The sequence below is a fragment of the Vanellus vanellus genome (genome assembly GCF_965231255.1).
Source record: "Vanellus vanellus genome assembly, chromosome: 1".
Lineage (NCBI taxonomy): Eukaryota > Metazoa > Chordata > Aves > Charadriiformes > Charadriidae > Vanellus > Vanellus vanellus.
The window spans coordinates 144,770,248-144,786,643 of record NC_138905.1 but is presented as its reverse complement, the minus strand read 5'-3'; the positions used below and the strand labels follow the sequence as shown (position 1 = coordinate 144,786,643).

General features: G+C 38.8%; 1 protein-coding gene across 4 annotated transcripts in view; it reads left to right on the top strand.

Moving 5' to 3' along the window:
* Positions 1-15,890, top strand: part of CD99 (CD99 molecule (Xg blood group)) — a 180,579-nt gene extending 164,689 nt beyond the window's left edge. The window contains exons 3-12 of one of the 4 annotated variants that reach the window (XM_082498607.1): positions 4,224-4,259; positions 4,616-4,666; positions 5,157-5,189; positions 6,700-6,741; positions 6,897-6,938; positions 8,323-8,394; positions 9,691-9,732; positions 10,256-10,366; positions 11,568-11,621; positions 13,606-15,890. In XM_082498607.1, the coding sequence (XP_082354733.1) occupies positions 4,224-4,259; positions 4,616-4,666; positions 5,157-5,189; positions 6,700-6,741; positions 6,897-6,938; positions 8,323-8,394; positions 9,691-9,732; positions 10,256-10,366; positions 11,568-11,621; positions 13,606-13,631 (509 nt within the window). In that variant the 3' untranslated portion in view covers positions 13,632-15,890. Of the gene's footprint in view, positions 1-4,223; positions 4,291-4,615; positions 4,667-5,156; positions 5,190-6,699; positions 6,742-6,896; positions 6,939-8,322; positions 8,395-9,690; positions 9,733-10,255; positions 10,367-11,564; positions 11,622-13,605 lie in introns of all 4 variants that reach the window. The other 3 variants (XM_082498606.1, XM_082498609.1, XM_082498608.1) reach the window with 3 other exon arrangements.
* Positions 15,891-16,396: the final 506 nt, after the last annotated feature.

The window sequence follows — 16,396 nt, the reverse complement described above, 5'->3', positions numbered from 1 at the left end:
TGAGTCATGGGAAGTTCAGATTGGACATTAGGAAAAGGCTCTTCACTGAGAGAGTGGTTGGTCACTGGAACAGGGTCCCCAGGGAACTGATCAGGGCACCAAGCTTCTCAGAGTTCAAGGAGCATCTGGATGACACTTTTAGTCATGTGGCTTAGTTTTAGGCAGTCCTGTGAGAAGCAGGGAGTTGGACTTGGTGATCCTTATGGGTCCATTCCAGCTCAAGATGTTCTATGATTCTGTGATTGTAAGTTAGTCAGCCACTGATGGAGTGGCAGGTAACATCCAGTGGTGCAACAGGGACAAGCTGACCACAGCCACCTGGTCTGTAGGGCTACAATTGGAAGATCAGCTGCAGCATGCAGGCTTTGCTGCACCATGTGGTGCACAGGGCACCAGGAGGGGAGGGAGGGAGGGAGGAAAGGAGGAGGGCACCAGCATTTTTAGAAAAAAAAAAAAAAATTCAAGCAGTCTGTTGCTCAAGTCAAAAAGTTATGTTTGTGGTGATTCACACAAATCTCCTTTCTTGGTGTGTCACCGTACACGTGACTAATGGAGGAACTTTCCAAAGCTCGTGTCAGCTTCTGCAGTGGAGTGTAAATATGACTAATCTAATACCATAGCAGTAAGTGTCTGAGAGTGGTGATGGGTCTTTGCAAAGGACTACTATTTGCTTAGTTACTTGCCTCTCTTGAATACCCTCTAGCTCTTTTTTTTTTTTTTTTTTTCCCACTTTTGTTTTACCTGTTGGTTTTCCCCCATCTGACACAAACTGCAGATTACTGGGGACAGCCTGCTGAAGATCTGTCTCTTGACATCCTGGTATTTGAGCTATGGAAATGGAAGGAAAATAGTGTAGACACTTCTGAAATGTTCTTGAACATGCTCATGCCTCTAGGAGCTAGTAATACCTGCTGTATTATGCTCTATATGCAATATAATATCTGCTTTATTTGCAGTTATCTTTGCTTAGACTAAGAAAATGCTCATAAGCTTGGTTACTCTGGGTGCTCCTTAAACATGCAGGGAGTGCGCCGTATTCTTGCTGACTCTTTCTTCTTGGATCGTGATACTATCTTTATTCGATTTCTGTGGCTTTACCACTGTTATCTGATTGTTTCTTCCGTGGAACCAGCTGAATCTCTGGTACTGAGCCTCTCTCCTTTCAGGCTAAGTAATTGAACTTCTAGTTTAGTTGGACCCACCCATCCTAAAAGCTGAGCGAGTACAGTTGTAAAAGAAAGTGCTTTAAAGACACATGAAGGTGAACAGTGGAGAAACACCTAATCTTTGCTGGGAAAGCAGACTGCCAACACTTCAGATTATTGTAATGAGTTTCATAAGCTAGGTTCTGACATTTTCTGCTACCATTATTCAGATAAAGTGTTTGAAGAGCCTGACATCTTGCTGCATCCTTCAAAAACAGAAGTGTGATTGCAGAATCTTGAACCATTCCAGTTAATATAGAAGGATTTTTTTTTCTTTTATTAGCTCTCAAATTTGTTTATTGCTCTCTCAAAGCATGTCTTATGTGAGATTGGCAATCAGCAGTCTCAAGATAAATTATTTCTCCATGAACATCATGCGTGAAAACAATCCCTTAAAATAGCAGTGTCACTGAATGCACACTCTTTTACACTGTTTTCCTCCTTTTGACAGAAACCACTGCAGCTGGAACCGTTCAGAGTTCTCGGACTATGTTTCATGGTGGCAGTGGGAGACTATTATATTTGAAATCGCATCTTTTCTGCTCTAGGTGAAACTTCAGCTACAACAAAGCATAATGTTGAGTATATGTGCTTGTTTTTTCCCTCTGCCACTCCTTGTAAAAAGAAATAGTGCTCTTGAAATATACTCACCAGTGTAATGTTCGTTGACTTAGTGATGTATCTTTAACCTTGAGACAGATGGTGTTAACGGCTGGTGGCAGTCCATCCTCAGGTTGCTACTGAAGTAGAGTGTTTTGAGGAGCATGCATCTTTAACAGATCCTTCTGCCTGCCGCCTTAGAGTTAGACTAGCAAATATCTGATCAGGTCCTGTCTTACACATTCCTCCCTGGAGGACTGTAGCCTGAGAGATGTATGTACTTGAGAAAACAAACAAACAAAATTCAAGTTTGAGGAACAACTGTGCAAGCACCTCTTTAAATTTCTATTGAGTGTTTTGACCTTTTTTGACTGTTAATAGGGAGGTTTCTTGTAGTAGTCTAAACAAAGGGGTAACTTCTGTGGTAACTGAGATTTGGGTCTTGGCAACTGCTCCTATTACTGAGGTTTTTAAGATTGTATTGCAAGATGATGTAGGCTTCAGATAAACAACCTGCAAATATTTTGCATTCTGTGAAACAGTTTTTCATGAGTTAAGTATCTGAAAGAGCTTATAGTCCCCATCTGGAGTGAAGAACACCAAGTAAAATATCTTCTTGCTTTCTATTCAAGATCTGTACGTAATAACTTTATCCAGGGGTTTCTAAATGCACTTTCTCTTGCACCACAATAAAGCCATGAATTGCCTCTGTTTCCATGAAGGTGCTGGTCACTGACCAGGCAGTTCTACATCCCTACTTGGCTGTGAGCAAGGTGGTGCTCAGTTCAAATATTACAGTATGGAAATCGCTGCTTAGGCTTCAGATTTCATTTTCTGCTGTAGCAGTTCAGTTGGCCAGACTGAAGACTAGCTTGAAGGATGTTTTCAGGAAACTACAAGCTTGCCTTTGTTGTTTGGGGTTTTGTTTTTTTTTTTTTTTTTTTTTTTTAAATTCCAGTTGTCATTCCTTGCTTCCATACTAAAAAACTAAAAATGTATCTTAGTCTCATTTCTTCTTTGGAAAAAATATGGCGTTATTCATGCAGTTATGTGAGAAGCAAAAGAGATTTCAATTTTGACCTCAGTTGAGATGAAAGATGTCATCAAGTATATGAGCATCTGTCATTCCTGGTGCTAGTCTCATGAGTTGTTCTTGTCTTAGCTCGGCCTGTCATGTAAGCAGAAGGAACATTCTGCTTGTGGGTTGATTTTTCATATTTTTTTTATTTTATTACTCTCTTCAATCTTTGCAGTAGCCAGTTCTGATCCTTCTTCTGTAGGTATATTCTTCGAGGAAAAGCAGACACATTAATACTTTGTGCGTATCTTCTGAATTAAGGTAGCTCTGACTGGAATTGAATTCTGCTCTTGGTGGCTTGATACTTAGTAAGTAGAAAAAGTCTTCCAGCTTCTGTGGGGCTGGAGCATTATATTTGTATGTCTTTTTCTTGAATAGCTAGTGTCTACTTTCATGCCTTTTTCCATGCTTTAGTGAAACAGAATAATGAACTGTCAGAAATATCCCAAGTAGTTGTTTTAGCTGTCCATTTATCTTACGAGCCTTTGCTGCTGAGTTCACACTACTATATTCATGCTGTGAAACCAGTTTGTATCATGAATATATTGAGTCAGTGTGTTTGCAGTTGGCTGGGTAAGCCGCAGTAGCTCTAGCAACTGACCTAATACAGCAAGAGAGAATGTTCTTTCCTAAGGGCTAAAAATGAAGCTTAATCTACCTGGAGTGGAGAGCCCATAGTAGTGACAGCTGCATTTAGCTGTCCTTTAGGAAGTTAAAGAGACTGCTTGAGATCATCTGTGCTAATAATTTAACCATCTTCATATTGTTAATGTTTGCTAGGGGAAAAGGTAAGTCCTATAAACCCATAAAAATTAATTTTTAATGCCAAGGTATTAAATCCATTACCTGATCATATGGCTTTCATACCAGCCTTTGTGCTCCAAGGCTTTTCTTCACACTTGAATCTTGTAAATTCTTGTGAATTGGAGCTGTGCTCCTGCTCATTTTGTGGGTCAGTGGAAAGAAGGCTGGGAAAGAATATGCTGTGGATAGCACTATGAAAGCATGCAATAGCAGTGGTAAGGATAAAGGATTAAGTGCATTATATTGACTGCAGCAATACATATTCTGGCCCTCTGGATCCTTTCTATGGAGACAATTTTTAGTGCTGTTTGTTTTTTGGTTTGTTGTTTTTTTTTTTTTAGTATTTGTGTGGATGGTGGTCTGGAGAGATAGAGAAGAATGTCTGTCTTCAGCCCTGACTCAAAACATTCTTCTAGTCTGATGCAGGAAGCAGAAAGCATACATCAAGATAGATCAGAGGCATGTTTATGAGTGTAATAAATGTTGGTTTTGAGTACAAAAACAGTGTTCTTACTGTTGCTTTCATTTTTTTATAGGCAATTTTGATGACTTCAACTTAGAAGATGCATTTGGTAATTATTACACTGTTGCAAATTTTGGGAGGTAGGTGGGAAAATAGTGGCTGCTCTTAGACTTGTTTGTTTATGAGTATTGCTGCGTGACCCAGCAAGACATTTTCCCCACATACGGTTTGTTTAAACCTCAGGGGAACAATTCAGCTACGGGTATGTCAAAATATTGACCACATAGAACTAAAATTTGTCTTTGGGAACACTCAGGGATTCCTCATAAGGGGAATTGTCTTGCTGTATAGACTTGATCTTGTGCTTTTCATTGTATAGACATAGGCTTACATTTGTCCTTCCTGTATGTTCTGAATGGTGTATTAAATAGTATTTAAACTTTTTTTTCTAACCATCCCTGACAGTAACTACAAAGAAGCCTCTTCCGTCTCGGAAGCCACCACCATCAGATTTGGGTGAGATCTAATTGGCTTGTAATGCCTCTTACTATGAAATCAAGTGTAGTTGTACATACTAATTTAAGAACCTGAATTTTTCAATCTAGTGGCACACAGAATTCTGATACTGCTATAAAAGAAAGCAGTTCCCTAATAGCGAAAGGGTGTCTGCATTTTGGTCTTCTGCTAGTGCTTTCACAAATTTACTTTGTGATTTCACAGGCTTAAAGACCCTGTGACAATCCCTTCAGTTAACTTTCAGTTGACTTTCAGTCTGCATGTTTTGAGTTTACTCACCTTAAGCTGGTCCTTGGCATGTACCATGATCACTAAAGCAGCATGTAGTTTGGCCCATAATGCCTGGTAACTGTGGTGCTCTTCTGTGGGCCGCTGTTGAATGAGCATGCCATTGTATTCTTGGTGAAAACATTGTGAGGTGTGTTTTGTGGAAAAATAGGCTAAACCTAGTTCAGTTTTTGCATTATATTTAAAATTTCTTTCTTCGTAGATGATTTCAGCTTAGAACATGCTCTTCATCCTGGTAAGCATCATGTTTTCCTGGATACTTCTAGGTAGTACTTGGTGCAATGTCTATTCATCCTTTATTACCTAAATGTAATAAGGTCGCTGAGTTGATTTAAGGTAACAGACTGTAGATAAAAATAATTGTGGTCTAGTTATGTTATTTACCTTCATTTTTAAGGGTCTGGAGTCACAAAAACTGTATTTCACTCATTTCTTAGCCAAGTCCTACTTGTTTCATTGCGGTGTCTTCACTAGATGGCACTAATTCCATAAACTATTACTTATGGAAGTAGTTTTGAAATCTGAAGTAGTCTCGTCCTTTCCAGGAAGTAATTTTAGTAGCACAAGGAAACATTAATTTGTTTGAAATAGTATGAGGGAAGGTACTCTTTCTAATGTCCTTCAGCTCTGCAGTGTGGGCAGCAGCAGAAATTGCAGTATTGTTTTCACTCAGCCAGTAAAAGGTGCATCCGATTAGATGTACATTAGATAATGTACATTTGCTTTTTGAGTACCATCACTAGACCTGTTGCAGTATAGACGGCTTTCCTAACACAGGGTCTAGAGTTGTATGACAGTAGCACTGTTTGCTGCTCTGTTTGATTTAGCCTTTTGAAGTTTTGTCTCTCTGAAAGCAGTCTGTTTCCAACTGCTGACATTCTTAAAAACAGTTGGCTAATTAAGAAACAGTTGGCTGAATGAATCAGTGAAGAGAGAGGTTCCTTTATAGGATAGCAAGCCTAAGTTGGGGTCTTAGAACTGTGCTCTGGAGGTGCCTGCCTCTTTACTTTGTGCAGAGAGCCTAAGGAGACCTGATCTGACTTGTGCTAGAGCTGAGAGGAGGCAAGGCCATGCAACATCAAGATGAAATAGCATACAGAAGAAGTGGGCCACTGGATCAGTTCAGCTATTGGTGAAAACACAGTTTTAGAAAACCAATGCCAATGTGTTAATTTGATGTGGGCAACAAAGACTGTGACCAAACAGTACAGAGATAACCACTAAGATCTCTTATTCTCCTATTTTGTGGCAAGATAAATGAAGTGTCATTGTGGGGACCATATTTCTAGTTCTATTGTGTGTATCTTATCTTTTTTTTTTTTTTTTTTCGTTTTAAAGTGAGGTACCAACCTTTATTATTGATTAAAATCTGGTAATTTTAAAAGAAGGAACAGCCAAATAATCTGTACCTGGTATAAAAATTTGAATAAGTTCAGCATTTGAAATCAGCTGTGCAAACTAAAATGCTGCATAATGCTTAGTGAGTTCTATATACGTTCAGTTATAGCGAGGGTCTGACATATAGGCTAATGTGACAGAAACACTGTTAATTGCATCAAAATACAGTGTTTAGCCTAAAATAACCAAACAAATACGGCACTAGCTAATAAAAAGGAATATGACATGAAGAAGATTTGATACCATTTTTTAGGTCAAATAGTCTTTCAAGGTCACTATATGCTGCTTTTTTGGTCTCTTCACACTAGTAATTTTGCTCACGTTATTGTAACTCTATTTGTCTACAGATGACCCCAAGCCAGGTCCGCCTGCAAATCCTAGAGACACTGGTAAGACTGACCTAACAGGAATTTTTGAACAGGAGAAAAGTGTTTGTTAATCTTACCTAGTCCCTTTCAAAGTTACTGTATTGCAGTCTGCTTTAGATATCTTAACCTTTTTCTTTTTTTTTTTTTTTTTTTCTAAATTTCTCTTTTGTGTGTAGATAACCCCAAGCAAGGTCCACCTGCAAATCCTAAAGACACTGGTAAGGCTTCTAGCACAAACTCCTGAATCATGAAATGGTTTTACTATCTCAGTTAAACTTCTAATAATTACTCCTTGTTAATTAGCTGCTATGTATGTCAGATGTTGCACTGGATGAACACTGAGGATTGAGGAAAAATTGTCTTGCAAATAAGCTTTTCATCAGTCTTGAAATTCCATAACAGACCTGTTAAGTCACTTTCACTTAAAAGCGGGATGGTGTGGGGAGGAAGAAGGATGGAACAGAGTGTGTGTGCTTGGGGCAATGCTGTTCTTGGCTGCCTATGGTGGAGCATTGATTCCTTTCATCTTTACAAACTGAATCCCTGCGAGTCATGCTAAGGAGTCAGCAGGAACTACCTGTGAACTGTATTCTTAAAGCATCTAAATTAAAGGTAAAGCTCAAAAGTCAAAGGGTTATTTTTTTCAGTTTTTCTTTTAAAGGCTCCAGTTAAAAACAATTATTTTGGTTTTGAAAGGTTGTCTTAAAATACATTTCCTTCCCTGCCTACCATATGGTGGTAAAAAGTCTTCACCTGAAATGCAAGTCTTGGTTCTTGTTCCTCCTCCTGCTACATTTGCAGCAGATACTTGAATTCTGGTCTTGCGTGCCTCGATACAGTTCTCGAGGCAACTAAAATATCCTCTGATGCAGTGCTTTTAGTTTTGATGCTTGAAACAGATTTGCTTTGCATAAATGAAAGATTCATTTGGCAGCAGAGGGAAAGAGGAGAACTCAGGTCCCATGAGGTAGGGTCCAGTGGAAATGGAGAGGGACTGGTTCAATGTCCTACAGTAAATCAGAGGAGGGAATTACATTTGGATCTTCCCACTGTCCAGTAAATACTGAAGCCACCGGACTGTGGCATGTGGAACTTTTTTACTTTTTTTTTTTTTTTTTCTCCCCTGTAGCTACTATGTTGTACAGGCATGAAAGATTGGTTGTAACTTAGAAACACAACTCTGAAGAAACATCCACAGCTGCAGCCTTGAAAAGAAATGGTCCTTTCCTGTCCATGTCCTTTCTCTGCATTAACAGGATATTGAGACTTGGGCTGTTCCACTTAACTAGCTTACAGGGCTTCTTGCTTGCTTGGCCTATGACGTGTGCAGTACTGCCTGCTCTTGGATGCTGACTGCTCTCAGTTGTTCAGGAAGTCCAGAGGCAGCAGTGCTGCTGTCAATCTGTGTGGTGCTGAGCAGAAGAGACTTGAGATTGGGAGGGCTTTTCAAACACAAACATGTTGTGACTATGACACTGAGCCTAAAACCACCATGAACGCAGCTGAACAATCTAGAGAAAATGTCCCTGTCGTTATGTGCCTTGAGGTGTCTTTTCACTGAATGTAAAATATGTAAGATAATATATTTTTATTTTTTTATAGGCAACCTTGATGATTCAGATCTGTATGATGGCAGTTTACCAAAAGGAAGAGGCGATGGTAGTGGCAGCAATGGTAAGATAGTATGTTGTGCTTCATATTGATCCTATGGCTGTCTGAGCTTTTGATAAAAGATTGCTCACAAGCTGGTTAACACGGTCTAACTTGTAACACCTTTGGTTCCAGTATCTGAAATTTAAGAGCATACCTTAAAGTTCAAAAGCAATGTGTTCTGTCTCTGCCAAAACCGCTCAGATAATTAAGAGGCAAAACTGGTCTAGGAGCCTTCAATGATTTTCACTGTTATGCTAAGAAAGGTGGGTTTTGAAACTGTGATGTGAATGCGGTGCTTATTTCAAAATTCACCACAAATATAGTTCTGAAAGGCATCCAGGTGTTATTTTCAGATCTTCTGTGATATATTCTCAGTTTCTTTTAGTTCTTGTGGTTAGAAAGCCCAAGGGTGGGTCAGAAGAGGGTCCGCTCTGTGTTCTCAGAGATTCATTTGTCCCACAGGATGAATTGATCATTAGACTTCCAAGTGATGTTTGTATCTACTCTGAGCAGTATAAAAACCAAACTTGTTTTGAGTAATCTCCCTGTCTAATTGTTACAACACAGCTCAGTACAGAGAGGGTCATTGGGACCAAGCTGCAGTAGTGGTCATCATTAGGATGGGGTTAGTTGTGCCTGTGTGCAACTTTACCATTTCCGGGTCGGTTAGGTTAAGTACCTTGATGTGATGGTGAGATGTGCTGCTGGTTACTGACTTCAGAGAGTTGTCCCAGGCGGAGATTACTGATGCTAATTTTTTGGGAAGCTTTCACCTTCCAAGGTTCCTTTGGGGCAGTAACTTGAAACTTGGCAGGGGCAAGAAACATCTGTTGAGACTTGTGTGGTGTTCTCATGTGTACAGGTTCCTGCTTCAGTGGGGCAAGTTGCACAGTGCCAAATAAGGATAGTATTTACAGAACTGTGTCTCGTTTGCTAAGAGAATTGCAAAAATATTTAGTAAATGAGGCTGGGATTTTAGGAAAAGATAGTTGGTTCCATGGAAATATAATTGAATGCCACCCTGAAATTACATACTGTTCCTCTCCACTGAGTATTCTGTGGTGGTGGGCAAGTTCGTTAAACCAGATTTAACAGGTGTACTGCGCTCATTTTGTAGAAGTGCTGAGCACCCAAGGCTGAAGTTGGTATCACCATGAGCTGTGCTTTGAAAATAGTTTGAGTGCCAGGGAACTTAGCACTGTATGGATATAATAGATGGTTTGTAGTTTTGTGTGATTAATTGACAAAAAGGTTGTCAATTAGAATATGACTGTTCTTTAGAAATGTAAAATCTAAACCTTTTAATCATTTTTACAGAACGAAAGGGTCCAAGTCCAAATAATGGTGAAGCAGCTGAGGGTAAATGCATAAATTTATGTCTATGATGGTGTCTGCATTTCTGAAGCTTGTTTTCTGGCTTTTTTTGTATTCCTAACATTCTGCTAGGATGGTCACTGCTGGTAGTGGGTTTCAGCTTAAAAACTTTTGTGGAATCTCGAATTCTTACTTTCAGGCACTGCTTTCATGATTCTTTAACATCTCTATTTTGCAAATGATTCAAAAGTGCTAGGGTCTCAGAGATACTTGTACTGTGATTGCATGCATACAACTTAGATTTGGTTATGAAAGGGCAGCTTTTTTTAATTAGTGGAACTTACAACAGGCATGCTTAAGTTGTTTAACAATAGATGTTGCTAAGAAATCAATGATTATAAAATTAGAGGATTAACTTTTCATTATTCAGAAAGACAAAGAGTCGATTACTACAGTTTCATGTAATTTCAGTTTGTTGGGTTTTGGAAGTGTTCACAGGGTTTACGTTGAGACAAGTTTAATATTGCTTTCAATTCTGAAAAATGTACACAAACCTCTTTTTTTTCAGTTTCTGAGGGAGCAATAGCTGGAATTGTAAGTGCTGTGTTTGCTACTGTAGTTGGAGCAGTATCTAGTTTCATTGCTTACCAGAAGAAGAAACTCTGCTTCAAACAAAGTGGTAAGAATTTTAAATTAGTTTTGTTTTCTACTGTCTGGAGAGATGCGTGCGTTTGTTTACATGGGGGCTAGAAATTGATCTTATGCATAAGGTAGTCTTAATAGTACAGTGAATTTGTGTTGACAGGGAGTAACTTCTCTTACTAGTCATCTAAGACAGGGTGTCTGAAGAATGCCTTGCCCAAAATTTTTAGACTTTCAGAAGCAGACAGACTTAAGGCTTTGCATTTCTTAAAATAAAAGCACTTCCTGCTAAAGAGTAAGAAGAGAGACTAAGGAAACATGTCATTAAGGAAAATTGACTGGAGGTTGCGGATTAGAGACTCTTCACACTGGAAAATACCTTGTCATTGCTAACTTTGTAAATCTTGCGTTTGTGTCTTCACAAAATGTTTGCCTACATATTAGGTTTCTGGCAACTACCCGGATGTTGATTCCCCAAATGATTGTTTCTTCTACAGTTGTCTATTGCTTGCTATTGACTTCCATTTCACCTAAATAAGACATAAGTTGGATCAGAGAACTTGGGGAGTACTGTGGGTTATAGGTGGGGCAGAAGCTTTGGTATTGTCCTTTCTTGTCTTTCTGACTGGTTGGTGAAGGCAGCAATCCAGCTAGGCACTGCTGTTTGTTAATTTGGGAAGTTTGGAAACTGAGTAACATCTACCATGCACATTAAAAATAACATGCAGGCCACACAAGGGAAACGAAACTATGATCAGTAGCCCAGTTTCTTCAGTGCTATTTCTTCTCTCAAATTTATCTCTGTTAGTCTGGAAAAAAAGGAGGCTGCAAGGAGACCTTATCACTCTCTACAGCTACCTGAAAGGAGGCTATAGAGAGGTGGGGGTCGATCTCTTCTCCCTAGTAAAAAGTGATAGGACAAGAGGAAATGCGTTCAAATTATGCCAGGCAAGGTTTAGATTGGATACTAGGAAAAATTTCTTCACAGAAATGGTTGTCAAGCATTGGAACAGGCTGCCCAGGGAAGTGGTAGAGTTGTCATCCCTGAAGGTATTTAAAAGATGGGTAGATGTAGTTCTGAGGGACGTGGTTTAGTGGTGGTGTTGGCAGCGTTAGGTTGATGGTCGGACTAGATGATCTTAAAGGTCCCTTCCAACCTAGACAATTCTATGATTCTATTAATCAACAACTTTGAAGATAAGAGAATTTGAATGCTAAACATCATTGTTTCCCAGCAGATGAAGAGAATGTGAATATGGATAGCCATCGGGGAGCGCAATCTGAGCCACCTGGTAAGAGAAGAATCTAGATGGAAGATCAGCTTTTTGGTGGGGATCCTATTAAATGCACTTTATTGACATCTACCATAGTGGAGAAAATTACTTGCACTGTTTTGTTTTGTTTAAAACAAAAATTTTTTAACTACCATGACAATTAACTTAGAACTGAATCAATATTTCGTTTCTGATAATATGGCTACTCTTCCCTATTTTTTTATTCTTTGAACAGATTGGTTTATTGCCTTGAGGAGTCCTTGAAATACAGGAGCTTAGAGAAAGTAAAGAATTGAATTTTCTCTGCAAAAGCCTTATTAAAGACAATTATGAAAACAGAAGCCTGCTCCTTTAGTGTGATACGTAACTGCAGTTAGCTGACAGGTGTTTTATTAGCATACGTTGTGTGTGATTGGAATCTGATACCTTTTTTGATTGTAAACCTATATAGAACTCTACAAGAATGCATATTAAAAATGTTAATAGTGTTTGGGCAGAGATGAAACTACACTGGAAGCAAGGAGGAGTGAACTTAGCAGCATGTTGTTGTAACTAAAACATTCTCTGTTGTGAACATAGAACAATTCTTGTATGAAAGAATCATCAAATAGAAAATCTTTCTACAATTGTGACAGCTGTGGAAGGATCTCTTTTAAAGCAACAAAAACTGTAACAACCTGACCCTTCCAGTATAGTTGTCTTGGGTGATGGAACAGGTGATCATTTCCAGGAAAGCCATAGATAGATCTGGAGGAAACAGTATAGGTGAAAACTTGGCCCATGTGACTGGGTAACAAATGAAGAAGCAGTACATCCTCATGCTGAAGTTTGTTGAGTGTCTTTGAAACACTGAATGTTAAAATATCAAAGCAGTATAAATTTGCAAAATATTCTTCTGTGAGCTTAATCTAAAACCTGCAGAACTAGTTCTGGTGTTTGTTTTTTTTTATAATTTAACAAAAAAAAAATTATACCTTATTTCTTTCAGGTATTTCATCAGTTTGCTAAAAGATTCCATCTGGCTCATGACCCTCTCTATAAACATTTTTCCTTTAAGCTGTTAAATATATAAACTCTCAAGGAGAAAACATTTTCTTATGACTGGCTGTTTGAAGTCAGGACTGGAGATAGGCAGGTATCCTCAATTCAGCTATGCATTAGTGAAGCAAGCAGTATTGTTCAAAGACCTCTACCGAAGGCAGTTAATGTATGAGCTGGAGTCAGGATATGCTAGAATTTTGGCCAAGATTCACCAGAACTCAGGTGTCAAGTGCATCAGGTGACATACTTTATTTTAACTGATAAAATCAAACCTGGGATGTTATCATAAATGATTACTCCTGTCCACATATTGATGTCATGTTAAATCCCAAATTTTATATTTTGCAAGTAAGCACGAGCATGTTTTGAGCCAAGAAACTGGTCCACCATGGTCAGCATGGTGCTAGTCATGATCTAAGTTCTGGGAGTCAGAAGACATTAGCTCTGCTTTTGATAGTACAGTGTTGATGTGCCTTACATGGCTTCTAGTTAGAAGCAGTCTTGCATTAGGCCAGGTCAGATGGCATGACAGGACAGGTTTGCATTTTTAAAATTTTATGTAGGCTTATCTGTGACTTCCTGAAAATGTATATAACCGAGGCTAGCACTTTCTTTCAATAACCTGCTTTTTCCATCAGCTATGCAGACTGTACTCCATTTCACTTTTGCATCCACAAAACTGCAAGTCTGAAACTGCGTGTTGGGCTAAACAGCAAGTGTAAATAGTTACATGGATCTAGTAGGATGTGGTTATTTGAGTGAGAAATCTGGGATGTAATATCCCTTGGTATGCAAGGTACTGGCTGCACAGAATCAAGCCTCTGCTTACCTGAACTTGTCCCACAGTTTCAAATGCCTACTGAAAATGCCTGTTGTCTGCATATACTATTACATAGTAATACATAGCTTAAAATGTGTACTAACTTGGTGTACTAATCTTGACATGTTTTTCACTTTTTAGTTCAGCGCACACTTCTGGAGAACTAAATTAAAGAAAACACGATGAAGAACAGACCATTGAAACTGGATAGAGAGCCTGCATTCTGCCTGAAAGAAGAAAAGGAAACAACAACAAAAAAAGCGTAATCAAAAAGCAGAGTCTGAAGTTGCATGAGAAAACAGTTCTTGTTTGAAACCCTTCTGGGAGTGTGACTTAGACCTGAATACTTCTGTATGGTTAGCCCTGTGAAGCATTGTTGCACACCAGTATATGGCCTTAATGACAGGAGTGTAGAAGTATGTGGTGCCTTTACATTCTTTCCTGTACAAATGGGCGTGTCCCAAGTGCATTCAGTATGTTAAACTTTTCCTTACCTCTCTAAAAACAATAAGCAATTAATGTTTTGTTAAACCGTTGCTTTCAGGCAGTGCAAACATTTTTTTTTAATATCCTGTACTCAGTGGGTGTACCAACCAAACAACTTGGTATATGGTGTGGGCACCTGAAAGCAAATGGCTCACTGTGTGTGGATAATGGATCTGGGTGTGGGTGCTGCTGATACAATCTGTGTAGCTGCCTGGCTCAGCCACCAGGGAAGAAATACTTGTTCTTGAGCATCCGAGACAAAAATTCAGAGTTCTGTTTTTGCATATTTTTCATTGCATCTGTCTGGTACAGATTTAGAACACCCAAACTAGCGCAGCATGCCCAAACTGGTGCACGCAGACCCTTCATCCTTCCTGGCTCTTCCTGCTTAGCAAGTATTGAGCTGGTCAGGTGTGGAAAAGCCTGACTTGCAAATCAGAACCATAATTGGATTTTGTACATCTAGTGAGACTGATGTTTGGCAGTTGCCTGAACAGCTGTGGATGAAGTACTGGGGGAGTAGGAATTAACATCTTTAGACTTCCATAACCAAAAATTTAAAAGAAAATAAAGTTATACTTTGAATTCAGAAGGCTTATCGTAAACACTTAAAAGACAAAAATAATGCTATAATTTGAAAGTACATAATAGCAAGACTGACCAGAACAACCCAGCCTCACTCCACAAGCATCTGTTGAACAGTATAAACAGCATACATGTAAAGAATGCTTTTGGATTTGTGAGGGATTGCTATCGGGATGAGGACCATCCTCAACTGAAAGCACTTCTGAGCTTTGCTGTTGCTCTTGAAAGCCACAGGAAGGTTTCAAGGATCTGTGGAAACATGGAAAACTGCAACTCATAACAGTTAAAGGAATAGGTCTGGAATAATAACTAGTTCTGTCTGGAAGGAATAGTCTGACCAGTTCTGTTGGCTTTCATTCTAATTGCTTCCAATTTTCATGCAATTTTACAATATGTGTCTTACTAATGTGCTTCAGCCACCTGGCAAAGTTCTACAGAAAGATGGTATTTTCATGGGACATCTTAGAAGTCATTATGAATTTGGATATTAAACATGTAAATATATCGGTGCATTCAAATATGAATGTATGCCAAGGATAATTCATTTAAGAATTTTTTGTACATGTTTCCTAGCTTGCGACAAAGCTTTACATAGATTTTAGTATTTTGTTATGGAATTAATTTGTAAACCTCTTTTTTGCCCCACTTCTGCTTTTAGTATAAAAGTGCTCAAACCTTGACGTGTGTTTGAGGGTGGAAAATTGATTTTTATATAAACATTTGATCTGTAAATACAAAGAAATGAAATGACTGCTTACCTGCATGAATAATCAGGTATCTCATATCAATGCCAAGTGTAGAGAAAACAGAAATAAGCCAGTGTTTATTAGGAATAGAATGGCAAAGGAAGCTTAAAATAGCTTTTAGCTAACCAGACTCTTGAATCATTTTTCAGCTTTTGCAAGCCTAAAAATTACTTATTAAAACCTCTTATCAACATTGTGATTTTTCTAAAAATAAATTAATAAAAAGAAAAGAAAATGTTTATGTATTTTCCTTCTTAGTAGCTTTAGAAATACAGAAATGATGGTGCTCTACCAGAGAAGCAGTCTTCAAAGGGAATTTGCCTTCCCATTCCATCAGCAATTCACGTTTATTTCTTACAGACATTTTGATCGTTTTAGAAGGAAGTTAGCCAGTAGCAGCAAAACTGTGAGCTGCTTTCACCGGGTGCTTACCAAGGCAAAGTGCAGAGAAGACGTCTATCTCTGTGAAGGACAGGCATGGCTTTTGAAGAACACCACCTGGATTTGGTAACACAATCTACTGAAAATATGCACAGCAAGAGAAGGCTTAGTATGGGCAAACTTAACTATCTTTGTGTTGAAAAGGAACAAAGACTGGCTGCTGCCACCTAGGAAGAAAAGGTTGAAGAAAAGGTTGAAGAAAAGGCTTGAAATTTCAGGCTGTTCTTGTGTAGTGAGCAAGAAACTGCCAATTTATGGGTTTCTGTTACCTATCTGTGGATAAAACATAGCAGTTCACTTACTTTTCAGTTATCAGGATGTTAATTGCTATGTTGCTGTTTGCCTCATGACCCATTGAGACTTTGATCTTGTGCCTTCCTAGCTCAACCGCTCTTGCATTGCGTAACTAAATATCCAAATTCATTATTTCTCAAGTTCGTTGGGTCAAGAAACATTATCAGTTAACAGTTACTCATCACCCTACTGAAGTATTTTTATGGTTATCTCCCATGGATCAGCTGCTCATCATGGCCTTACGGGCTGTCATTGATTGTCGGATCCCAATTTGGGAATTAACGTTCTAGTTTCCATACAGGTTTCGATCAGACTGTGCAGTGGGATGAAAAATTACTGTCCTTTCCAGGCCTAAACTGTAAGTTCACAACTGGTGAGGT